This window comes from Labrus mixtus, chromosome 2 (genome assembly GCF_963584025.1).
Source record: "Labrus mixtus chromosome 2, fLabMix1.1, whole genome shotgun sequence".
NCBI classification, from domain to species: Eukaryota; Metazoa; Chordata; class Actinopteri; order Labriformes; family Labridae; genus Labrus; species Labrus mixtus.
The window spans coordinates 13,962,443-13,988,381 of record NC_083613.1 but is presented as its reverse complement, the minus strand read 5'-3'; the positions used below and the strand labels follow the sequence as shown (position 1 = coordinate 13,988,381).

At 41.8% G+C, this 25,939-nt stretch overlaps 1 protein-coding gene across 1 annotated transcript in view; it reads right to left on the bottom strand.

Annotated features, from left to right (window-relative positions):
• Nucleotides 1-25,939, bottom strand: part of tusc3 (tumor suppressor candidate 3) — an 81,376-nt gene that overhangs the window by 17,819 nt on the left and 37,618 nt on the right. Inside the window, exons 3-6 of the mRNA XM_061052893.1 lie at nucleotides 23,903-24,020; nucleotides 19,015-19,155; nucleotides 14,655-14,795; nucleotides 13,941-14,030 (exon numbers count right to left, since the gene is read on the bottom strand). Coding sequence (XP_060908876.1) covers nucleotides 13,941-14,030; nucleotides 14,655-14,795; nucleotides 19,015-19,155; nucleotides 23,903-24,020 — 490 coding nt within the window. The remainder of the gene's footprint in view (nucleotides 1-13,940; nucleotides 14,031-14,654; nucleotides 14,796-19,014; nucleotides 19,156-23,902; nucleotides 24,021-25,939) is intronic.

The following is a 25,939-nucleotide window of genomic DNA, read 5'->3' as shown; positions in this document are numbered from 1 at the left end:
AAAGGTGGAGTCAGTGATTCTGGTGAATGCTTGTTGACAAAATCAGTGAATATCTCCTCAAGATCTTATTCCTGTCAATACTGTGTGTGCTGGAAAAGATCTGGTGTTAATACACAGCCTAGACTCTTCAAATGGTCGGGCATGTAAACGAAGAGGGCCCACCGTAACTAGCTACCTATACAACAGCGCTGCCATAAATTCTACTTTTATAAAGCTTATTTATTTTCAATTTTTGTAAACATTGTCAGATGTTATTCTACTTTATGCCTATTATTGAGGTTATATTGGTTGGTTTTGGTGTACTGGAGTAAATTCTGGAATTTCTGACAGCTTGTCATGCATTTCTGACTTGTACATTTGGTGATTTTCTTATTACTAATACTTATTTGACTCATTTTCTCCTTTGCAGTGAATGATGCTGCGAGTGTGACAAACCTTTGCTGTGAATGTGGAGATGTAAGGCCTATCCTTCAGTTTTGCCAAGTAGGTCCCAAGTATTAAAGCATTATAGAGTGAAACATAGATATTATGGGAATAGTAATCGTTTTCCGTGAGTTCATATTAACTGCCTGTGCACTTTTAGAACCTGGAATGCGCATTTAATTCATTTGAATAGATTTCATGTGACTGAAACCAGTAATTATCAATCAGAGAGCCTAATATTTAGTATATTTGTATGTATATGTATTTATATAACTTTTTAACTAGGGAGTTATAAATTGAATTTCTTCTTTTATTTATATATAAAAACACGGTAGATAAGGTGGGAGGCGTGTGTTGTCTAGGCAGCCGCCCAAACTATAAAGTGCTGCAGGAAACCCTGGCTTTAGTTTTTCAATGATCGATTTGTTTTCATAGGTGAACAGATGAGACTGCATTCTATTTGGTTTTCAGATTGTTTATGCAGATGCCAGTCCCACAAGTGAACTTTTACAGAACAGTTTCATTTTTGTCTTTGCCCACTTTCATACCAGCTACTGACAATTTGAGTTAAAATGTTGCTATGTTCTTTGTTCTTATTCTTTAGGAAGACATCGATGGTGGCAGGGAGGGCATCATAAAAAGACTCTGCATTTACCGCAATGAGGATCCTGATGATCTGGTGCAGGAGTACATGGTGAGTGTGCATTGTAGCTGGTGCCTTTTCTTTGCCACATTTTAAAAAAGTAGTTTGTTAAAACATGTTTAAAAAATAGTGTCTTTAGACATTTACTATAAACTGAACTATCAGGAAAGGCTCAAAGCCTAAAAACTAAAATGCACCAGTGAGAGGTGGCTACCCCTGGTAAAGGACTGTATTACACTTAGAGTTCCACGTTCCTGGACTGAGTGGTGGGGAAGTGGGTAATGTTTAGAATCAAGAACATTAAAGTAACTAAACTAAAAGTATTAGACAAGAAAATTTACATTTTAATTGTAATTTGTTGAATTTATATTTAAACTGTTTTATATTTTGGTTAAATTATGTATACGTAAAATATATATATAAAATGTAATTTAATCATAATAATTATGAAAACATAATTGACATCCATATTAATATTATAGATAGTGTTAAAGTTAACTGATGAAATAGTGTTGCAGTAAAAGGGAGTGAATTGTGTTGGAATAAAGCGATCAAACTGTGTAAGACTAAAATAATCACATAGTTTTAATTTATGTAATTTAAATAACTTTTTATCAAAATAAAGTTCTTGTGTTGATTAAACATAAATATTTTTTGTTGATTTAATACAATTCTGTAACTTGCGTCCAAAGCAATTATTCTGTGTGCAACCGATGTCCACTATTGAATTGAGTAAATCCAATTTACCTTTTTTTTCAGTGTAACATTAAAATAACAGATTTCATCATTTTAAAACACACAAGGCATTTTAAAGTGTTGTAGTATTGACAGTTTTTGCACCTTCACATCTCGTGAGGGTGTGTACGACCATGTTTGATCTGGGTTGGCTTTTTCTTCCATACATCCCTTTCTGTTACAGTCATCACTCATGTACACATGCGCTAAATAAAGTCTCCCACACAGACCAATAGTTACTAAACAAACTTTGCAGAAGCTGTTTGCGATAAGATGTCAGAGGCCTGATTGGACTGGCATCAGTCTTTGTGTGATGGGAGGCATTCAGACGGCTCACACAAAGAAAGACGAAGTGTAAGTCTTGTGGAAAAGAGACAAACAAAAGGAGGGCGAGAGGAAGGAAGTCGTTCAGTGAGTTTCAGGCTGTTGAATCCCTGCAGATTAGTAGCGTCTAGGTTTACAGCACATCTAGGGTCTGTTTTTCCACTCGACTTCCCCGGTGTTCATTTATTTCCCTATCAGACAGGAATGAGGATGGAGAGATGAATAGAATATGACAAAGGAGGAGGAGTGAAGGGTGGACAGCTTTCTCTTGCTTCGCTGGAGAGAAATGAAGACTTTTTGCACTTGAATGCAGACATAAAGACGACACAGGCAGCAGGCTGAAACTGATCCCATTGTCTTCAGCAAAAACCCATTCTGTAGAAACTTGGACTTCAATTTGCTATGGAGACTCTTTCCTTATGAGCAAACCAACACTAGGACCACATTAAGAAGGTTTGTTTTGGTTAATCTGTTCTATTCTTTCTTTAGGCATTAGTGCTTTTTTATTATTAAATGTTGCCTATTTTAGGTCACATATTCTCCTCCTCTTCAACCAGATTAAATACATGTGTGTGAAGTTTCTCGTTCTAAATCCACTCTGATCCTGTATTTGATCATGCACTATAAGCCCCTCTATTTCAGCCCTGCTCAGAACAGGCTGTTTCTGTGTCTGTACCTTTAAATATGTAAACACCCCCTCTCTGGAAGGGCTTGGGTGGCTCGGGCTTTCTCGCTCCATGTCCTATTGTTTACGGTGAGAAGGCAGACTCAGAGGGCAGAACAAACACCTAGCTGTGGGAGTGTCACCCACCTGGGGGAGGGGCTATTGCATTACACTGTGTCCGACAGAGCAGAACGCTGACAGACCTGTGCAGAGAGTATGTGGAAATTGGGGGTAAGGCTGAGCCCAGACGTGGGCTAACTAGCCTGGATGTAAATCACTACTGAATAAGTCAACATGAGCCCCTTTTTCTGGAGACCACGAGTCGTTAATCTGGGAATAATCCTTTAATCGAGTACCCTATATATAGACATCATAATAACTCAATAACCACAGATTTATGAGGCAGTATCCAAAAGCAGAACTGTCCTTTCATTACTGAAAAAAAAAAAAGAATCATGCTACTTGAAACCATTTGTAAAAACACACCTCTCTGCATGTTGCCTCCTTAACATTAAAAGAAACGGCAGACGGAGAGGCTTTGGGCAGGAGCCGTGCTTGGAGGATGAAAAATCCCTCAATCCATCGCCCAGCACTTCCAATTAATCTGATGGATTAGAATGCAGGACTCCCATTCATTAGTGTGCACAGCTGAGTGTGAGTGTGTGTGTGTGTGTGTGTTTCAGTTTAAGTAGCTGTGCATGTGTTTGCTGAGAAGCACCGAGTAAATGCATGTTTGTGAATGAGTCTTTAGAGAGAGTTTGTCTATGTTGTGTGTGTGTGTGTGTGGTCATTAGAAAGAGGTAAGACATCAAGGTGGCCTGTGAGTAACAGCAGCCATAGCTCGCTGAGCTAACGTGGAGACAAATGGAGAAGCAAACTGAACGCTCACACTCCATGACTTCTCACCTCTCTCGCACAGACTAACGGAAACACTCGAGAGAAATTCAATGCAGTCTATGAAACGTGTTTTTGTCTGCTGACTATGGGTGGATTATTAATGATTGGTTCCAAAAGCATTTGGGAATGGACTGAGACAAGTTAGCTTAAACACATCAAACTGAAACAGCCAGTCCAGGCGTCATATGAGGAAATTGAGGGTAAGGCTGAGCCCAGCCGTGGATCCAAAATGGATTGCTTCTAGCATATGTTTGAATCGGTCGATCTCACAGGTTGGAGGAAGAATATTTTGTTGAGTAGTAAAACTTAAAGCTGTTATATACATCATTCTCTTAGATGTTATTTTACCACACAGCGTGCTGACAAACACTTTTCCCCACGTTACAGAGCCTCATCAAGGATCACCTCAGTAAATCATGGCCGGTTCACGCTGTGGAGCTGACTGCTGCAACTTGAATCTGCTACTGCTCCAATTAATCTGATGGATTAGTTTTTAGTCTGTGAATGAGGACTGAACATCAGGACTGTTTGTCTCTAAGTAGCATTCCAAGATGTTTATGTAGGAGCACAAGACAACAGCCTTCTTTAAGTGGGAATGCAAGCTTACTAAACATGATGTAGCTCCATGAATTGAGCAATAGTTGATGAAGCATGCTCGTAAAACTGTTCTGCCCCGTGCAGTTTTACTCTTATTTAAAGTCTGATTGTGGATTTGAGTCGGCTCCTCTCTCTCCGGCGCTGAGCTGTAGAGTTGCGCTCTCTTTGCGACAGAGCTCACTTCTACATGAAGATGATGAGCTGGACTGGGAGGGAGAACCTCGTCCAGTCTACTGTGTTTCATTGTTTATAACAAGGCTTCATCCGTGTAACGAGCCAGCTAGTCCAAAGAAAACTCAATCCAATCGCTATCCTGCTTAGTAATCCAAACCGTCTCCTTACATGTGGACAAAGTGTGCTGCAGTTGAGCATCTGGCAAGAATATAAACTTAAAGATCCTCCAGAGTCTCTCAAGATCCTAAAAGGTTAGCTCAATTAAAAACCTAAATATTAGCATGAAAGCTATAGTATATGTAGACCTTTACCGAACACCCCCACCCCCCGGGATAATTGACTAACGTATTCTCTCATTAGCATACAGTAAGGAAACAAATTGCCTGAGAATAGAAGTGTTTACATTCTTTAAACTGAAGGAATGAAGATGTGAGCAGCACTGAGTGTCTGTGTCCGTGCACTCATTTGAATACCTTGACATTAAAATGCCGTGTTTACATAAGAACCGTATGAAGCTGCTCATTTGTCAGACTTTGAAACGAAAAAGGCGTCTTCACCCATAAAAGGCGTGCGTTCAATATGTATATCTGGACACGGAGAGAAGCCGTATAGTCGCCTCACATGTTTATTATGGTATTAAACTGAGGTTTGGAACACGCTTTGGCCGGGAGCCGTCAATGATGTCTTTAATATGAAACACCTTCAGTGCTACATATCACAGAAATGGAACAGTTGGTATCAATTATGCAAACACTGATAACACAATGTGTATGAACCGATAAAGCCCTGTTTCCACCAAGCGGTCCGGTTTGTTTTAGTGCAGTTTGGTACAGTAAACCCTGATCTTGTTTCCGTTTCCACAGCCAACGGTACCCTTACACATCACTAAATCACAGCAGCGCGACATAGTGTAGACCGCCAATAAATTCAACAAAGAAGAAGAACGTGACAGAGTAAATAAAGATCAATGATTCAATGATGAAGGTCGGCATCTCCGAGGCAAAAAACAAAAACAGCCTTTTAATTGCTCTCTCCAAAACTGCAGGATATTTAAACATGTTTGTCCTTTATTACCGCTGTTGCACTGTAGGTGAAGATTATTTCGACCAATCAACGGACTGCAGTCTGTCTTGCTCCAAGCTTTAGGGTCAGATTGTAGGGCAGCCCAACAGAAGGGTACCAAAAAAGTAGGAAGGTACGGTTCAGTTATTTTGGTACCCTTCCCAACTTTTGTCAATGGAAATGCCAATATAACCCCCTTTTCCACCAAGTGGTACAGTTCAGCTCGGTTCCCCTCAGTACGGTACCCATTTATTGGCGTTTCCACCATCAAAAGTTGGGAATGGTACCAAAATAAGTTTGGTATCAGTACCGTCCTACTTTTTTGGTTCCCTTCTGTTGGGGTGCCAAGGGTACCGATCTGACCCTAAAGGGTCCCTTTTGATAACTGTGTCCGGTTCTTCTTCTTTGTGGAACTGAATTAATAGCGGGCTTCACTGTGTTGGGCTGCTATGATGTCACACTGTTACATAGCTGACGCGACTATCTCCATCTGGCTTACACTCCGTTTAACAAATAATGGCATGGTTGGCTGTGGAATTGAAACAAACTGTACAGAACCAAACTGGACCATTTGGTGGAAACTGGGCTCTCAAAAAAGTAGGAGAGTATGGATCAGTTATTTTGGTACCCGTCCCAACTTTTGATATTGGAAACGCCAATTGTGTACCGTCCCGACCCGAACTGGACCGGACCGCTTGGTGGAACACATTTTGTCACGGCTTCCTCTATCGTCAGTAATCTCTCACCTAAACACAGCCAAGACGGTGTTAGCTGTTAACAGCCGAGGGCCGGATAACCTTTACAAATAGCCATATTCATGCTTTCTTCACAGCCTATCATGCATGGAGTGTGTGTTTGTGAAAGGTCATGAGGAGGCACTCCGACAAGAAGAGGGTAAATTAAAAAGTCCACAAAGAAGAAGAAGAAGAAGAAGAAGAGAGTGGAGGAAGAGAAGGAGTAATGAAGAGGAGAGGAGATGGGGTAAAAATTGGTGCGGTGTGACTGTGTGTGCGTGGGAATAATGATCGGTGATTTTGGAAGTGAACATTGAAAGGTAATCTGGTACGAGTGTCAGCTGAAGATTTATAACAGAAAATGAGAGCAAAGGAGGAAACCGAGGGAGGGAATGATTGTTAGCTCGATGATACAGAAAGAAAAATGCTCATGAATCATAAGAAGAAATCAAAAGATCACAACACGAGTCCTAAAAATGTGGATGTTTGTAAAATGTAAATAAAAGCTGAGGATTTGCAAAACATTGTGCTAATTTACTTTTTTATGCAGGAAAGGAGCCAAGGTCGGATTTGAACCCGGGCCAACCACTGGGAGGACTGTGTCAGCAGACATGTACTGTAGAAATCCACAGATTATTCTATGTCTAAAAGTATTACTCTTAGGTGTTGCACTCTGTCCCAGCACAGTTTTTTTTCGTTGGGGCAGGCTGTGGTTGGGGGTTCGATCCCCAGCTCCTGCAGCAATATGTCTGATGTGTCCTTGGGCAGGACACTTAACCCCAAATTGTTTCCTGCTGATTCCTCGGCAGAGTGTGAATGTGATTAGTTAGAAGACTAGAAAATAAATATACAAGCCCAAGTCTATTTACCATCTTCCACTGAGCGGTGAGCCCCTCCTCATCTTTACTCCACAAACTCTGAGTTGCTATTTTCATCCCCGATCATGTTCCTAACCCGTAGCCAGTTAACCTTTTAAACGGTGAGGTTTTTCCATCAGGTGTTTTATTTAAAACATTTCACAGCTGGAGTTGGGTTGTACTTTGGAGTGGTAGACAATACAATACATTTGACTTCAGTAAAGCTCGACTATTACTCCTTGTAGTCATTTCTTAGCAGCAGCGTTGATCTTCTGTTAACTAACTGTGAGCATATGGGGATGATTTATGGAGAGCAGCAGAGGGAGGGCGGGCAGACCCACTGAACCCTCCACTTGAACAAATATGGAAGTCTATTTTAGGGATTCAGGTGATGCTTTTAAAATCTCATTATCTCCTCTCTGTTTATGCAATTCAGTGTTTTCACACTCCACAGAGAGTTCAGTTTAATTACCTGAGAGTATATTACAGCCATTTAAAACCTGTTCCCTTTTTTTATTTTGAGAACGCGTCAGTCAGTGAAATGAGGTGACCTCTCATTTGCTTAATAGACTGAAGTTTTATTCGTGTTTTGTTTTTCTTCTTGGAGATATGTGGGATTTCATCTGTCGGCAATGAGCGGTGAACGAGCAGCACACGGTGACGCAGGCTTGTGACAAAATAAAAGTTTGTCAGCTCCATTCACATAAATATACAGACAAGGCGCTCAACTCCCCACGACTCCAAAGACCTTTCTAAGGGGCCAACAACTCAGTTTGTACTTAATTATTGTCTTGAGGAAGAAATGATAGAGAGGGTGTGACTTTGGGTGGATTCCTACTAGGGACCAGGTACCGTGCTCGAGTCCACTGGGTATAGGTGGTCTCGGGCTTGATTCATGTGTACTCGAGTACAGTGTGCGGGAGATGGGAACACAACCGTGCTCAAACAAGGAAGTGGGCCGCTGTATGATGTAATTCTTAATGTCTCCTGTCGCTTCAAAGCTGTCATATCTGCCATTTCATCCTCTGAGCTGCACGGTACATGTGGACGTAGGAAGAAGGTCGTCGTCAGAAATAATAAAAACATCCACAGTTAGCAGAATGGACTCAGCCCTCGAGTGGTTGCCATGGTTGCTTCTTCTTTCTGCTTTTTGGGGGATTTGCAAACCAACGTTGTGCATACCGCCACCTGCTGGATCGGACTGTGTACATACACAAGTGTATTCTGACACAGAACGATGTCACTATTGTGAATGAAGACCAGCAATCTTGCCAAATGTGAAAACACCCTTAGAGGTCTTGCAGTGAACAGACTTGGTGCCATCAACATTTTTAAATAAAATCCACTAATTCTTATGGAATTTGGGCAATAAATGGATTTGCCCACATCAAAAAAGTATCATCATTATGCCAGTTTGCCGTACAGTGTGTCGATAAAAACACAGGCTATTTAGACCAAAATGATTTTTTCGAACCAGGATGTAAACATGTCTTTCTCCTTTAAAATAGACATTTCTGAATGGGTGTATATGTGACTGAATGTTTTCAATACCTTAGGTTGCCACTTGAGTTCAGAATGTGACAATGGTCACCAATCAGTGAGTGGATGCATCAATCTCCAATTTTAAAGACTCGAAACCAACCAGAGACATCTTGGTGAAGGCAGAAAAAAAAAACAGACTGCTATCCTCGCACCCCCGTCCTTCATTACCTCCACTGGCTCCCCATCCCCCAGCGGATCCAGTTCAAACTCCCCATCATCACCTACAAAGCCCTCCACAACCTGGCTCTCCCCCCCTACCCGTCTGAGCTCCTCTACTGGCACACTCCCACCCGCACTCTCTGCTGACGCAAACCTCCTGCTCTAATGCATCATTATTATTATTATAATATGAAGAGTTGTATTTCTGTTCAATCTGGGGAAATGTATTCACTTTGCACTGCAGCTGCATTTTCATTTTATGCTCCCGTTTAATCCTAGTTGATTTGATCTTATTTTTATCCTCTATTTATAAATCCTTTCATACAGTTCTATTTTGGATTGTGATTTTTGAAGAGTTTAATGTCTGATGTAAAGCACTTTGCATCGCCTTGATCTTAAATTGTCATTAGTTTACCTGCCAAATAAACACAAGTCTTTATAAGGAGATTAAAAATAAAAGCTGTAGTCACTGTGTGGCTCTGAGGCTCTGAGAGTCTGAGGATCTTAGGGCGCACTCTCAATAGGCAAAGTTGTCCCGTACCGTGCTGAAGCATGATTATAGGATACTTAAACTTTGCCTTGCCCCCAAGAAAGAACAGCTGTTATAGTGGACTCTGTGTAGGACATGGTCATTATCCTAACTCAGCGTGCATCGTGATGCGTACCGTATCGTGGGGTTGTGGGAAAAAATCATGTAAATTCTTTTATACCTACACAACAAACTAATGTATGGACTTGAAATAAAACAGTTAAAATGTCTTTCCCTGGATCAGGTGTGTGTCTGTTATACTTATTTGAGTGTTAGTTTTTTTTTTTGTTAAAACCAACCCGTGTCTGTTCTCCCCTTGGTGTGCATTTTGTCTAGATGTGCGTAAGTGTGTGTATTCGTGCGTGTCTGTGAAAAACTGAGCTGGCAGTATTTTCTTGGCTGCACAGTGAGACGCGCTCTACAATTTCATCTGCTTGGTCGTGCCATTCGTCAGTTGACAAATCCTTTCAATATAGTCTACCTGGCCACGCTCGCTCATCATTTTAAAGGAATTACACTGTCTGGGGAGAGAGAGGAAGGGGTGAGGGGGGGGTGAGACTGGGAAATTTGGGAGGGAGGTGAGGTGGCATAAAACGAGAGGCTAGAAGAGGACACATAAGACAAGTATCGCTTCAACATTGTCTTCTAAGGTCAGACTAGTCACTGCACAAGGACAGAGAGCGGAGGGAGGGGCTGAAAGAGAGCGGGGGGGGGGGGCGGGGGATGAGGATGGAAGCGGTTTGATTTCGACTTTAATACAGCTATCACTGCTACTATTACTTCAGAGTAGCAATATTGTCTAAATGCTTGAGAAATATGGCTGGGTTCAAGCATTTTTGGTGAATGAGGTTACAGCTGTGGAGTAAATGGAGAGCAGAAGATTGATGTTGAATGAAGGCGAGGCCTGACGGGAGTGGGGGGGGGGGTTAGGGGGAGTCGTATCATAGAGCCAGCTAAGGTTCACGCTATTACGCATGATGGCTTTGCACAGACTAAATGTTCTCTGTACATCTGTACAGTCTATTTAAGAACTAAATAACAGCCATAACCTCTAGCTGTAGCTCAGTGAAGCTAATAATGGTCTTGGCGTCAGCTTTGGGAACGTTTACGTTTTGTTTTAAGTTTGTTAAGGAGTCCACCAGGAAGGAGTTACAGAAACTTCTTTTGTGTTATAATGAGAAGGTTTCTATTTAATTTGTGGTTTAGTAAATACATTTATGAAGGAGTTGATTATTAGAAATCTGATACACTGATAGTCCGGATTTACATTACATATATATTTGCTTGTATCTGGTCACTAATTAAGAGAACTACACCCTGCATGCAGTTGAGAATGTCAACTCAGACCACTATTACTACTACATTGACCCTTTTGTTTGTGTCAGACCCTTGCAGTCTGAAGCTTTTATCACACAGGCACTCCTGAAAATGTATGAATCATTTCTCGTTATAGTTTCAGGACAGCCTGCTCCAAAAATCTTCCTGAGCTTCTGTGATGCCCCAGTAGGGTCATACAGGTATGTTGTCATTGTATTGTGATTGTCTTTGAGGTGTCTAACCTGTGATCTGATTGCAGCACTAATTGGGCCAGGTGTCACACTCTCTCTGCTCTGACCTTCTCCACAGGTACATTGTGTTTTGTTTGAGAATTTGGTAGAATTGGAATTAAATGAAGAGTTTAACTAATTTGGTCTAACTTGGTTTATTCTGGGAAAATATAGAATTAATTAAACTTGGTGTTGTCTCCCATTTTTGTTATGACTTCCTGAGTCGGGTCATGACAGCTTCTCATTCACACAAGTCCCCCAAAGAATGGAAAGTTCAGCTCTTAAGGTGCACACATAAGGCTCACCCTGACAATGATGAGAAGGTTTCAGGAGTTCTGTGCATGTGTTAACACACCATAACCTGAGCTTTAAAGATAAACTAGTATTTGTGTAACGTTATCAGGACACACAATGAGCCTCCCACCAGCTCTTCAGCACCTCTCTGCTCCTAACGGGTGTCATTTGTTTTCTGCATGCTCGGTAATACATCTTTTATGGCCCACTCACCTTTTCATTTGAATCAAATGCCTTTAAGCTATTGCTTCAGAGAGTCGGAGAAAATTAATTTCTGTCTTTATCTAAAACGCTGTTTCAACATTTCACCATGTCAGAGCTTAAATGCTGCCCTCATCGCTTTGCTCAGCTTAGACATGGCCAAGAACAAGAGAGGGAGCGAGGACTGAAGCGCGAGCCAGGAAGGAAAATACAAGCTAGCTGACTGCACTTTTTTTATTTCTTCTTATAAGGACTATAACATGGTTTGAGGAGAAAAGAGTGAAGCCTCTTGTCATGTGTTATACCCACAGAATGTAAAAAACATGGACGGCATCTCAGTGAAGTCACCCATTGTTTCTTTTTTTGAGGTTATATGCAACCCAAAAATGCTGGTCTCCATGTTGGAAACCCAACTCTCGACCTAACTTTGGATCTATCTAGAAACAGGCAACGAGGCGGAGCTGAGGCGAGCCTGAAAGCTGCTGACAAACAGAGTCAAGGTGTCCACCTGTCCAGTCAGCTATGCCCCTAATTAGAAATGGTAAAAGGACTTGAGCTTGAGTCTCAGACTACTCAAACACCGCAGGTCACACCTACACATTCACACACTGATGGTAGAGGCTGTGATGTAAAGTGACCATCAGTATTAAGTAATTCATTCATACACATTCAAACGCCGCTCATGAGGCAGAGGGAGCAACTTGGGGTTAAGTGTGTTGCCCAAGGACACATCAGACATGTTGCTGCAGAAGCTGGAGATTCAATCCCCCGACCTGCCTGTTGAGAGACGACTGACTCTACAAACTGAGCCGCTGCTCAGAGCGGATCTCATCTTGGAGCGAATAGAAATGCTCCACAAGTGAGTGAGTTGTAAAGAGAGCGGGTGGAGAGTTTGGGGAAATAACAGGGAAGAAGAAACGAGAGTTGAGAGCTACATAGGATGAGGGTTAAACCTGTTTGTTGTCAAACAGACTGAAAAATGACAAGAGAGTCAACAGAGCCTGACAAATAGAGTGCCTTTTACACAGAACAACAGAGAGGGGCCGTACCGTATGGAATAGAAGATGGGAAGGGGCCAGAGGAGGTTGGGAGTTATTTTCTTTTTTGTTTGATGCTGTGTGAGGGTGTGTGTGTGTGTTTGTCTACACTCCTCTGTCTTGTTGCTGTGTTCTCTCTAGGAGTGATAGCCAAAGGGAATATCAATCCCTTTCAGACCCTGCAAGAGCTGAAGAGAAGAACAACAACAGAAACACTTTGTATACTTCTGGTCTGTGACCCCGTGTGTCTGGTCTTTGTGGATGGCTTTGTGTACATGTACGTATGTGTTTGTGCGAGTACACATGGAATATACCGGAGCGCATCCTCGACACATGATGACATGTTTGAAGAAACATTTCCTTTACTTTCTTCTTCTCTCTCTGTATCTCCCTCCTCCCTCATTTTCTCAGTTTTAGCCATATTTTTATTTTAATTTCACACTTGAATGACCGTTAAACGATGACCAGCAAATCTTTATCCGCAAACACTGTGCGTTTATGTGTATGTGTGACTGAGTGTGTACCACACATATTGGTAATAAAGGCAGCTGTCCAACAAACAGAGAAACTGTTTGAACTAAAGTAGATGAGGCAAATAAGAAATAAAGTTGATATGAACACACATCCACCGCTCCCAGCTGTTCAGAAACACTCCCTGCCTCACTGTTGAGCTTTGAGCAGGTAGTTATAGGAGTACACAAGAGGGCATCTTCCTCAGGCCAGCAGACTTATAGCAGTAATCACAAGTCTCACAGTTAGAATCCTATCACAGATTTGCGCACCCAAAAGGTCCAATCAGTAAGATGTGTAGTGAGTGAAATGATAAAGTGACCTTACTATATGATCAGACTTTAAGGAAACATGTTGAAGTGCTGGCTTCTCTGACAACAATGCAGCAGCCAGTATGTCCTCCTTCTAACTTTAGATTCTGGTCCTGAATGCTCTGGATTTGTTTGGACCAGAGAAGGTAGGCGGTTTTAAGGCGACCCCCACACGGCCGTTTTGGACGCCCCTCGGTTTGCCAGATGAGACCAGTTATCAGGTCAAACCAACAGGTGTTGCAGTGATGGAAGCGGGCAAGAGAAGTGGTTCAGATAGAAGTGATTGTACCCGACCTAAAAAGCCTCTGCATGTTTCTAATAAGCTCCACGAGCAGAAACGTGCTCAAACTAGGATCAATATTGGCGATGCTTTTGAAAAATGGAGAGAGGTTAGAACACAGAAAGGTTTACAGACCGATGCAGAGCTGGATAAACACTGAAGCTTCAGTGTCCACCACATGGCAACCTGCGTGAGCATCGACTCTACAGAGGAGGGGGGCGGGGGGGAGACAGCTCTCTACAATGTTTTGAATCTGGACTGCAGTACTCATTTTAAACACTAGGTGTCAGAGGTACATACTGCTCCTTTAAAATAGGAGTGAATGATAGGTGGAAGATAAAATAAGGGCAGGGAGGTCGGATAAAAGATCAAATGAGAAAATGGATGTATAGAGAATAACAGGGAAAGGGTTTCTCATACCACTTGTCCATTCTGGGGGTTCTTGTGGGCGTATGGAGGACCTCTGATGTGGTTCCACATCTGACCAGATGTCATCGCGAAAACTACACACTATCAGGGAGAGAGAGAGAGAGAGAGAGAGAAATTGATTATTGTCCAAATCATTTGAAATCACTGCTCAAAATTGTACTTACTTAAAAAAAAAACAGTATACATGTCTTTTCAGCTTGATTTAACTGATTGTGTGTAGTTCCCTGTGTTTCAATGTATGGATGGATCATAGACGGTATAATAAGTTGGTCAACCATCCTCAACCTTCCTCCACTGATGGGCCAAGATGAAGCCATAATAACCCTGTGGCGCCTGCTCAAACTATAGCAAGTCTGCAGAGTACAGATCAGCTGGAAGAGCTGCAGGTTTGATGATGTCATGCTGTCCCACTAACAAAACACCTTTAAGATCCCTCAGGTGAGTTAGCCCACAGCAGCAGCTTGTGTCAGTTTGGAGCCATTTCTGCTCTACTCTGCTAATCGTGGCACACGCCGCAGCAGGAGTCAAATCCAGTCAAATTCATCAACACAGCTGTCAATCATGGCATAAAAAAGAGGACTTAAAAACACAAATCAGCATGATAATAAGTAACTATTGTGACAAAACTAGGTCTGTCTTTTGGCTTCACTTGAGGCATGTTTTGCTGTCCATTCTTTATACAGTGTGGATCTGTTTGTGTCATACCAGTGCAGCCATGGCCCATCCAGTCTTGTTGTAAATGAACTCCAAGTTGTTCCTTCTCAGGTACAGCAGACCTCCAACCAGAGAGACCAGCAGAGCCAGAGCGATTGTCCCGGAATAATTAGGAGGACGGAAGACACGGATCTGGAGATAAAAAGAGAGCAAGAAAGAGAAAGAGAGAGAGAGAGGGGGGAGAGAGAGAGAGAGGGGGGGAGAGAGATGGAGACTATATTCATATTGTGTTAAAATGGTGTTCTGTTGTTTGAGTTAGTTGAAAAATGGTAAATGGACCATGAACTTGTTTAGCGCTTTACTAATTTTCACTTTTAAACCGCAGATCACACCTTCACATTCACATCCTGATGGTAGAGACTGCTGTGTGAAGAGTCCATCAGTATTAACTCATCCATTCATACACATTCACACGATGAAGCAGCGGGAGCAACTTGGGGTAAAGTGTCTTGCCCAAGGTCACTTCAGAGTCGGACATGTGGCTGCAGAAAGTATAATCACAGTGAGGAAAAACACCAAGCGGATAAAGCTCGTTCTGAAACGAGGGTGAACCTTGTGTTGGCTTTCACCTGCAGACGTGGAGTTGGTCTGCTTCCTGTTGGACAGGCAGGTGACAAACACCGGCAGTTAGCTTGTGCTAGCGCGCGGTAGCTTACAGTGTAGGTACAAGCAGTTAACGTACACACTACATCCTGCAGTGAGAGTGAGCTTCTGGGGCCGATGAGCCCAGGAAGAGGGGCCCAGTTTGAATGTTGTGTTTACAAACTACATTTTAAGTATAAGCAGATACAATACCTGAATGGAAAGAAAATTAGAAAATTGAGATAAAAATGCAATCACTGCATTTGAGGTTTTAAAACAAGAATTATGTTTCAAGTATTTATAAAAAGGAAGGTTATGACGCATTTTTTGAGTGTTAAATATCAGAACTATTACATATTTCCATTACACCATGTTCAACACAAGGTCTAGCCTTGAGCATGCTGAAACATTCTTTGAATAACTTTAAGCAAAATAAAATATTAAAATTAATTTAACATCAAATTTTCCAAATGTAGAAAAAAAAGAAACCAAATATCATTTGAATAAGCATCAAACCAAGATATCAGATGAATGGATGCATTGCCATGTAATTAATCTCTTACCTTGAGGAAAATAAGTCATTTCAATAAGAAGATTTGACTTAAAGGTCACATATTATACTCTCCAAAACATGTGTGTGAAGTTTTTTGTTCTAAATCCACTCTGATCCTGTATTTGATCATGTCTATAAACCCCTCTATTTCAGCCCTGCTCAGAACAGGCTGTTTCTGTGTCTGTACCTTTAAATATGTAAATGAGCTGTGTCAGACCACGCCCCCTCTCTGAAAGGGCTCGGGTGTCTCGGGCTTTCTCGCTCCATGTCCTATTGTTTACGGTGAGAAGGCAGACTCAGAGGGCAGAACAAACACCTAGCTGTGGGAGTGTCACCCACCTGGGGGAGGGGTTACTGCCCTTTGTGATGTCATGAAGGGAAAATCTCCAAACGGCCTGTTTGAGCACACATTTTCTGAAAAATGGAGCAGGCTAAAGACGGAGAGGATGAACTTTTCTCATCATTGGGGGGTTTGTAGACAGACTAAAGACACATATTAGTGTTAGAGGAACATGGTGAAGTGGATTTTAAATCACATGTGACCTTTAAAAGATGGTTAACAGCCCTTCTTAATAAGTAACTTTCCCAACTTTTAAGTAAGAGCACATATTAAATATTTCTGTGCTCATATTGGAGCGTGTTAAATTAGTGGTAAAATACGGCACAGTGTGAAGTAAAAAAAAAAAAAAATGTTTCAACAACAAATATTAAAAAGTTTTTATGAATGTCCCTGGAGAATTGTATTTAGTAATTTATGACTACAGTGATGACCTGTTTCTCTCTGCATGTGTAGTTTTTGTGGGTTTTGTTTGATGTTGTGTGTGTGCATGAAGCCCAACTGACAACATGCTGTGTTTCCTATCAACAGATGTGAGAGTAAAATGTTCCTAAACAGAGAACGTTTATGAGTCACACATACACTGATTATAGCACCAGTGAAAATGTGTGACACCATCTGCTGCTTTCTGTGTGTGAACTAAAATATGATACACAGAAGTGCAAAATCCTGCAGTTCCTCAAGTGTCCACTAGAGGCTTGCTGCATGAGCCCGGAAGTCACATAGTCACACACCAGAGGCAAAAAAGCAGAAATGAACATGTTTACAGCCTGGTACAAAAAACAAAATAGGTCTTTATAGTGCATACATTTTGATTTAATGAATGATGTGTTATCCAAAGTTAGGTGTGTAGCTGACATGATTGACAGGTGGGCTCGATGTAACGGTTTGTAACGAGGCTTAAACCCCGCCTCAGCTCTCAGCCTGTCGTTAGGTTGACTGAAGCTCTCAGGTCTTTAAAAATCTCGGTTCAAGACTCCCCTGATTACAGCTGGCTTTCATTTAATGATTTTAATACATTTATCTAAATATTGTTTCTTTTCTTTGGTGTTTAAGGTTGTGTTGTAATGATTTCAAAATGTCCTCTTTAAACGTGTGTTTCTGACCTTTGCCGTGATGCTTCTGATGTCATAACCCGACACCTGTCACTCATTAACGTACAGAAGTGAATGGAAGAGGATGCTTCAGTGCTTGGGCTGAAAAAACGAGCTCATTTAGAGATATTGCACATTTTTCCTGAAGCTATCGGATTCAGGTGCTCTTCTAGGTTCCACCAAAACACTTTGTTGTAGGTAAATTGAAGAATCATTATGTCTTCTTTATTATGTTATAAGAAAGAGCGTGCTTAGCCCTGCTCGTCCATTTCTACCAGTCGTCCCTGCATTGAAGCGTTCAGACATTTATCTTTATCTCACAGAAGAGAACGAAGAGAGAACGATTAGAAGACATGGCCAACGTGTTGGCACAACAGTACAAGCTAATTCATCCATGTCATTACTTTTTTTGATCATATGTCCTTTCAATTTTTTTTTTACGTTCTCGTCTTTATCCGTGCTTCAAAGTCACATTGAAGTGTCTGAGAGCCAGCACTTAGTGTAAGTGCTCCCCCTGTCCCGCGTTCTCTGAAAATACTTCTTTTGAATCCATTCCCATCAACAGGCTGTCAGCACTATGTTTGGACCATGTCTGCCACTACCTCGCTGACAGCTTGTTCAAGAAGGAAATAGTCCCAAACAGAATCCCTTTTATTGGCCAAGAAGGTGGACACATATGAAGAGTCTGACCCTGAGATTGTTGGTGAGATGGTCAACAGCACTCCTGGTCATGTGCTGTGAAGTGAATTTTCTCTGTTGCCATGAGGACGTTATGTTTTAACCTTTTTGTAGAACTAAGCGCAATTCTGAATCTTTCATCCCCTCTGAAATGCTCCTTAGGTTTTAGATTTTTACCATTTAGTCTGATCCTTGTGTTGTTTTATTTAAAGCCTGGTTCAGACTGCAGGATAATCAGGCCGATGTGAGGTTCAATTCCCACTTCCTGACAACCGCAGGGTCGTTCCAGATTTGAGGCTGCGCTGCACCGATTATTCTCCCAGGTTATCTTGTAGTTTGAGTCGTATAAAGATCCAATGTTAACGTCCTTCATCTGCTCGGTGATAGTTGATTTATGTCAAACATGAATTTAAAATCTTGACGATAACGTCATGAAAGGGTCTGACGGAAGTCGTTTGTGCCTACAATAACCACATGTCACGTGAGGTGGTGCGCTCCTCCGCCGGGCCTGATAACCTTTAAAAATCCTGTAGTCTGTCATGTGTCATGATGTGTGTGATGCTGCCTGAGTTCAAAATCTGGACAGATTTTTTAACTCCTGCAGTGTGAGCTGGTCTTTATATTTTAAGGCCCCTTTTCTTCTTTCTTAGCTCTTTTGTAAAAGTGTTGTCTGAATGTCACTGTGTTTTAGTTATGTTTCTTATTTATGTACAAGCTGCTCCAAAAAAAACACAATAGCCCCAGGAGGAATGACTCAGAGGTAGAAAACTTGTTTTGATCCAAGAGGGCAATTTGGTTCCACAGTCCGCCCAGACCATTCAACAGACGGAGTATGTCAGAGACGACAAACCATGAAGAACTTGACAAAGATGAGCGCTGAACAAAATTGTTTAAATTGAATTAAAGAGTTTGAACTCTGCACTCTAACGCCCACCTCGGCGTGTGACACCCAGTGGCCGGCTCTACATAGTCCCCCCAAAAAAAGAACAAGTGTGCATGTAGCCCTGACCTCCTCAGATTAGTCATTCTTAATAATTATAACCTCTTACACACTGGGGTTTTATGTGAGCAAGTTATTGTGTGTGTGTGGATATATATGTGTTGTACCTGAACATCTGTGCGGTCGGCAATCCACTTGGCCAGCTGCTCCGAGGCAAAACCAATCCTCTGCAGGTCAAACGTATCGGCCCTCTTTGGCTTTCCCTTAGCCGGGAAATGCATGAAGGTCGGGGCGCTGTTCATGTTCAACTAGAGAGAGAGAGAGAGAGAGAGAGAGATGTCATTGGTGTCTTATCAGTCACATCATATTATATTTCATACAGAGATAAAGCCACTTAATCTATTATGACACCTTCAACAACAGATTGAAGTCAGTGCTGATTTTTAAATGTTCTGTTTGAGTGTTACATGTCAAAGTTTTCAGTTTCACTACGTTATCGGGTATTATGTCCTATTCTCAATTTTTCTTTTTTTTAAACCTCAATATATCACATTAAAATCCAGAATAAGAGTCAGACCACTGGTCACTTGTTGTCTTTAAGTGAGGAGTCGACATTTCTCTGATAATCTACAAAACATTACAAGACCCTAGAAATATGTATCACAGTTTAAAGAGCATTGTTGGCACTATTATCTCCTTTGCTTGTAGAAATGTAAGCACGGGACCCTGACTCTGATGTACAGTTTAATACTTTATGACTCAGATAAGAAAAAGTGAGAGACAAATTACCCCGAGTTTATTAGAAATAAGAAACTGTATCAGTGTATTCTATTTCTATCATGATATATGTGTCTGTGTGTGTGTGTGTGTGTGTGTGTGTGTGTGTGTGTGTGTGTGTGTGTGTGTGTGTGTGTGTGTTGATTTGTGTCTTCCCTATCACAGCTAATTATTGGATAAAGAACATCTCCGATAACTCCGTCTTTGCATAAATAGATTCCTCTTTACGAATCTGTTTAATCGGAAAAAGACAAATTGCAGAATTCTCTTCCTCTCTCTCTTCAGGTTTCACACGTCTAAAAGTACAAGTCCCATGACTCTCTACAAACATCAACAACAGTGAATTCCACTTGTTTCCCCACGAGACAGGAGAGAGAACAACCTCAAGAAAATGAGGAGGGTGAAGGGTGATGAGTAGAGATGGAGGGAGGGGGGGCAGTTCTACAGGAGATCACTAATATTAGGTCATTAAGGGGAATAAATGTCCATGTATTCGTTTCTTTGTGTTGTTGGTTGTGAACAGGAGGTGCTGCAGCTAGGTTTTAACATTTTGGGTGGAAACTACAAATCCCAGTGCTGACATCTCATGGGGAGAAAAACGTCATTTCCTTCCTAACTGTTAGTGAGAGGCTGACGATTGGAAATTAGGCACACCTGTTCAGGACACGAAGGGACAGTCCACCACCAGCGCTACACACACTACACTCTCGTCACCAAAATCAGAAATCAAAACAAAAATTGTAACACTTCATCTTAAAGAAAAAGGGAACAAGCTGGCGGCTCTGGGAAGCTGACGAGAGAAAATTTGATATTACTATCGGAGAACAGCTACTTTAAAGTTAAAGAGCATTAAGGGTTAATTAAATTGGATAGGAATAAAGCTCTAGATTTTCAATCAACTTTGTTTGTTAAGGGACAAATCTCCAAAGACATCAGGTATTACTAGAGCAGAGCCCCAAGAAGAACGGGTTGTATCATAGCGGCCATTGTGTGGTTTCAAAACTACACTTCAGATGCAAAAATAGGTCACATCATTGATACTACGTCCATGTTTTATACAACCCTCATTTCCAAGGCACAACCCCCTGTAGATCATAACGTTTTGCCATTGGAGGTAGAAACAGAGGTGCAATGGGGTGAGCACGGTGGGGGGCTTGAAATTACTCTCACTTGCCGAAGCGGGGCCTGGCAGAAAAAGTTTTGAGAACCACTGGTCCAACTTAACTTTGGGAGGAGCATAAATGAATCCTTAATAAATACTGAACTCTGAAAGTTGAGAGAGTTTGTTTATATATTGATTTGTCAGTTTTAAGAAAAGTTTAAGGGAACTTTTTTCTAACAAAAGCTTGAGGCAAAAAAAGAAATACTCCATTACAAATTCTGAAATGTGAATAAGTTTATTTATATATTTTTATTTTTTAGGCTTGTTTGTGTTGACTAAGTGGAGGTCTGAGGGGTTGAGACAGTGGGACAAACAACGGGAGATCATGGATTATTTGGGCTCTGTAGCCTTATGAGATGCATTTTTTACAATCTATAGAAACTTTGACGAGTCCTAACATAATAAAAAAAATAGGAGTTAAAGTGATCATCAGCACAATCATTAGTCATATGTTGTGCTGTGTGTCAAATATCTAAAAAGAACATGAAAATTAAATCCTGACCCATTCTATGAAGGGATGATTAAAAATTGTCACACACGCTCGGCACCAGAGTCGCTAGTCGGTTGAATAAATTAAAAACATTTTTATATGTTGGCCCCAAGAGGCAACCTCCGGATAAATGAAGCCAATGCGGAAGTGCAAAATCATGCAGTTCTCCGAGTGTCCGCTTGAGGCTGGCTGCAGAAGGTTGTAGGTCCGCTTCACAGACGTTCTATTCTGGCTCTAGCGCCCGAATGTAAACAAGCACAATGAACGGATAGCATCTCGTAGGAGCAGCACGGTTCCGCAGTACTTGGTCTATAGCATGTATTTAAAAGCTGTATGTAGGCTGTTTCAGGTAGAATTAGCATATCAACCAGAGCCAAATTTAGCACAGGCATGTGGACTTTAACCTGCAGGAAGGCGGCGATAGCACTGCTAACGTTTTTTTGTTTTTTTTTAAGATTTTTATTTTGGGCTTTTTATGCCTTTAATGGAGAGATATGACAGTGGCTAGAGTCGGAAATCAGAGAGAGAGAGAGTGGGGAACGACATGCGGGAAAGAAGCCACAGGTGGGATGTGAACCTGGGCCGCCCGCTTGAGCCTACAGCCTCTATACATGGGGCACGCGTATTAACCACTGCGCCACCAGCGCCCCACGTTAGCCAAAGTTTGCAAAGTAATTGGACATTGTTTACCTGCAAAGGCTGGGGTCTAGTGCTTTGATCACCTAATTTCTACTCAATTTGGACTGTTGTCTTACTTTGTCTTCTAGCTAACTAAACACAAGTCTGCTAGTCTGAATTTAAATTGATGTTGAATAAATTTTGAAATTTGTTGCCTACGAACATCCCTAATCATACCCCAAAATCACGCCAAAGCCATCCCTCCTTAAAACCTGAGCGTGGCTTTGGCTTGTTGCAGACTTTGCTAATTCCTAGTGAGTGCACCAGCAGAACACATGCAGGTCCTGTAGACCGTATAAAACATGGACGTAGTCTCACTAACGTCACCCATTGGTTTAAAAAAGGACGTTTTTAAGCCCAATGATAGTGCTTGCCATGTTGGAAATGTTGCCTCCAACAAACTTCCGGTAGGCTTAGACAAAGGGGAAGAGGTGGAGCTGAGATATCCTGAGCTGCTTAATCAAGAAATGTTATTCAAAACTTTTCAAAAATCCAAATGGACGGGGTCCTGGAGGCTTAGTGGTTAGTGCGTACAAGCCCCATGTAGGAAGGCTGTAGACCTCCAAGCGGACGACCCCGGTTCAAATCTGAAGCTGTGGCTGGAAAATGTCAATGCAGAAAGTTGCTCCTCTTAATTTTCTTCTGCCCTAACTTTGCATTGTAGTGAAAAGAAACAGAAGCAGGACTGATCTTGATGACATGTTTTTTATATGTATCAATGCTTCTGTTCCTAAGTGGTATTGGAACATGCTCGCTTCTTCAGTCTAACCATGTCCTTCCATGTGTTTGTGTGTCCACGTAACACAGAGTACCACTTGATTGTGTTCCAATAGTTTGTCTTCGCATGCATGTACATGTTTGTACCTTTTCTTTGTGTACTCGTCCTTGTTTGCCTTTCTTTCGCTGCAGGATGTTGTGCCTCATTGAATCTTTGTTGTTTGACTTATTGTGTGTGTTTCCTTTTTGCCCTGTTCACTTAGCTGCTCTGGAAGGTTATTTGCTAATCTACTGCCGAAGTTCTGAAGCAACTCCCTTTCTAATGGAAATCAGCCGCTGGGAAAATGGAAGGAAGAGAGAGAGGGAGTGAGGGAGGGAGGGAGGGAGGGAGGAAAGAAAGAAAGAGAGAGACTGAAAGGGTGGAGAGAGAGGAGAAACTTTTGACAGGATGAGAAAAAAAAAAAGGTTGGAGGTGAATATGATGTGAAGGAAGTTGGAGTCAAAAAGGTTGGGGAGGAAGGATGGAGGGAGCAGAGGTTGTGAATGGCTGCAGGCCACGTGTGGCAGCAGCTTGACTTTTTACGACACTGCAAAGGAGGATGGGCGTTGATGAAATGAGGGAGAGGTCATTTCAGCTCCCTTTATCCCAACAATGGCACTTCTTTCTTTCTTTGACAGTCCTTTATTTTCTTAAATTTTCAAGCCAAAGAAACTACTGTAACACAATGATGCAGATATTGACAGAAGCCATTTTCACAACTGCACTCCTGATAATATCTAGATAATTTCAGGAGGACTGCTCCGGATATTCTCCTGTCCTGGCTGTTCACATATGCTCATCACAGAGGGAGACTATCCCTGTCAGATGGGAGGGGGGGCGGGGGGTCTCCCGAGGCAAGACATGACGCAAAATAAAAGACATGCAAGTAGCGGGCGAAGCAACAGAGTCTGCTATAAGACGCTTAAATAAGAATATTTGTCTTTATAGAAATGCTACGTGTAGTTCAACAGAATCACAATCTGAACTAAAGAGTGGAGAAGAACATACTGGAGAACAGGAAACATAATGCAGCAGGTTCACGGAGATCGTAGTGGTCGCATGCAGACAGTCCATGCACCGTGTATCAGTCACAGAATAGAAACGTCATGGAACATTACTGTACATGGTTCAAGATGTAATATGTTTGTGTGAGTACGTCTAACATTAATAAAACACTAAATGTGAACTTACCTGTTGGAAAACATCAGCCCCCTCATCATAGTCGACCACAGTGAAGAAGAGCTTGTTGGAAAATGCAGATGAGTAACGCCAGGAGTTAGCCAGGACCTGGTACTCCTCATTGGCCTGCCTGGAACAAAGCAAAACCACAGAACAAAAGAATGAGAAACTGAAATATTATGGATTACATGGAGACCAAAGGGGACAGCTGAAGGCTTTGTATGTGATACACAATCTTAAAGGTATGTTCAGTAGAAATGTGTTGCAGCTTGTAAACACAACATTCAAACTGGGCCCCTCCTCCTGGGCTCATCGGCCCCAGAAGCTCACTCTCACTGCAGGATGTAGTGTGTACGTTTACTGCTTGTACCTACACTGCATGCTAACGCACGCTAGCACAGGCTAACCGCCGGTGTTTGTCACCTGCCTGTCCAACAGGAAGCAGACCAACTCCACGTCTGAGGTTGAAAGTCAACACAAGGTTCACCCTCGTTTTAGAACGAGCTTTATCCGCTTGACGTTTCACCTCACTGATTATATTTTCTCTTCTTTGCCGCTACGTCCGTCAAATTCACCGGTTTGAATAACGTCCAACCGCTGAATTGTATCCACTCCCAAACTCACCATGTGCGCTGTCATTGGCTGGAGGAAACACACCAGCTCCGCCCCCAGAAACATCTCGAGTCAACCAGAACAAAGCAGAACAGTAAAATCCAGTCAGAGGACAGAGTCTCTGTAGACACATGTATGGAGGCCCAGAAGAGATGATGGAGCAGCTTTACTTTTGTACAAGTCTGTATTTTATTTTGCAGAAAAAGCTACTGACTCTTTAAAAAAATCTTTAAAATATTGTGCCAATTATAAAATTATTTACTCGCCTATTCAGAATGATCTGAATAGGCGAGTAAATCTGCAGCTATCAAAGATTTCACTTTTGTCACATAATGAAACATAATTTCAGTCCCACTAAGCCAAGGTCTTAAATACTGATGTTGCACAATGTTGTAAATTGGATTTGCCTCGTCAACAGATTAAATCTTCTTTGTGTCATTGTTTGAAAACTCGGGTAGAGTCAAACTGTCAGACAGGAACACAAACTACAAAATGTTCTTTACATAATGTCTTGTTGACAAGGATGCCTTTTATCTCCCCTCTACCTTTGAATACACGTGTTTTCAAATACTTCATTTTTCTTTGGCTTCTCAGTTGCTTCCATTAATTAACCTGCTTTTCATGCTCAGAAATGCATTATTTCGATTATGCCAAGCCATGGGTACCGGCTCTACAAAAAGGATCAAATGAATGTTTCTGATTCATGCAGAGCAGAATGGGGGAATACACAACGAGGACGAGTTAAAGGCAAAGATAGGGTAAGCAAAGGCACACAATGGAAGAGGCAGAGCCAGGCTGCGGAAAAGTGTCACAATATGGAGGAGGACGAGAGAAGATGAAAGCGTTCACAAGATCTTTGGGAGTGTCTCTCTCTTTTGATGCCACAATGGTTTTTATGACACTCTAATCTCAGGTCATATTATTTTTAATTCCTATGAAGTCAGTCGAATAAAGCCGTTACTTTGACCAGTCACGGTCAGCTGAGTCTATCACCTCATCCTCCTCCATGACAAGTTAAAACACTAAAGTGACACAATGGGGGTATTTTCTATTACCTCTCCATCTCCCTCCTCCCTCTCTCTCTTTTTTTTTTTTTTACTTTAGCTGTACGCATCCGTTTGCTGCTAAACTTCACTTTGACATCGTGTCATCTGCCTATTGTGTTGGCTTTAATTAGTGAGAAATTGTCTGTCAGGATGTGTTATGTGCAGTGATGTTACATTGTTATCTTTGCAGCGAATGTTCGGGGGTTTCCCTTTGAAGTGTCTACAGGTTTAAAAAAGTCGGCAGAGATGAAGTTGAAATTCGGGCCAGCAGACTGTCGGGGATTACAGCCGTGCTTTTCTCTGTTCCGTCTCTGCACACCACTAGGTGTTGATGTATCGATTCTATATGTTTTTGGGCGGCATTGGCCTAGTGGTTAGTCCGTTTGCCCCA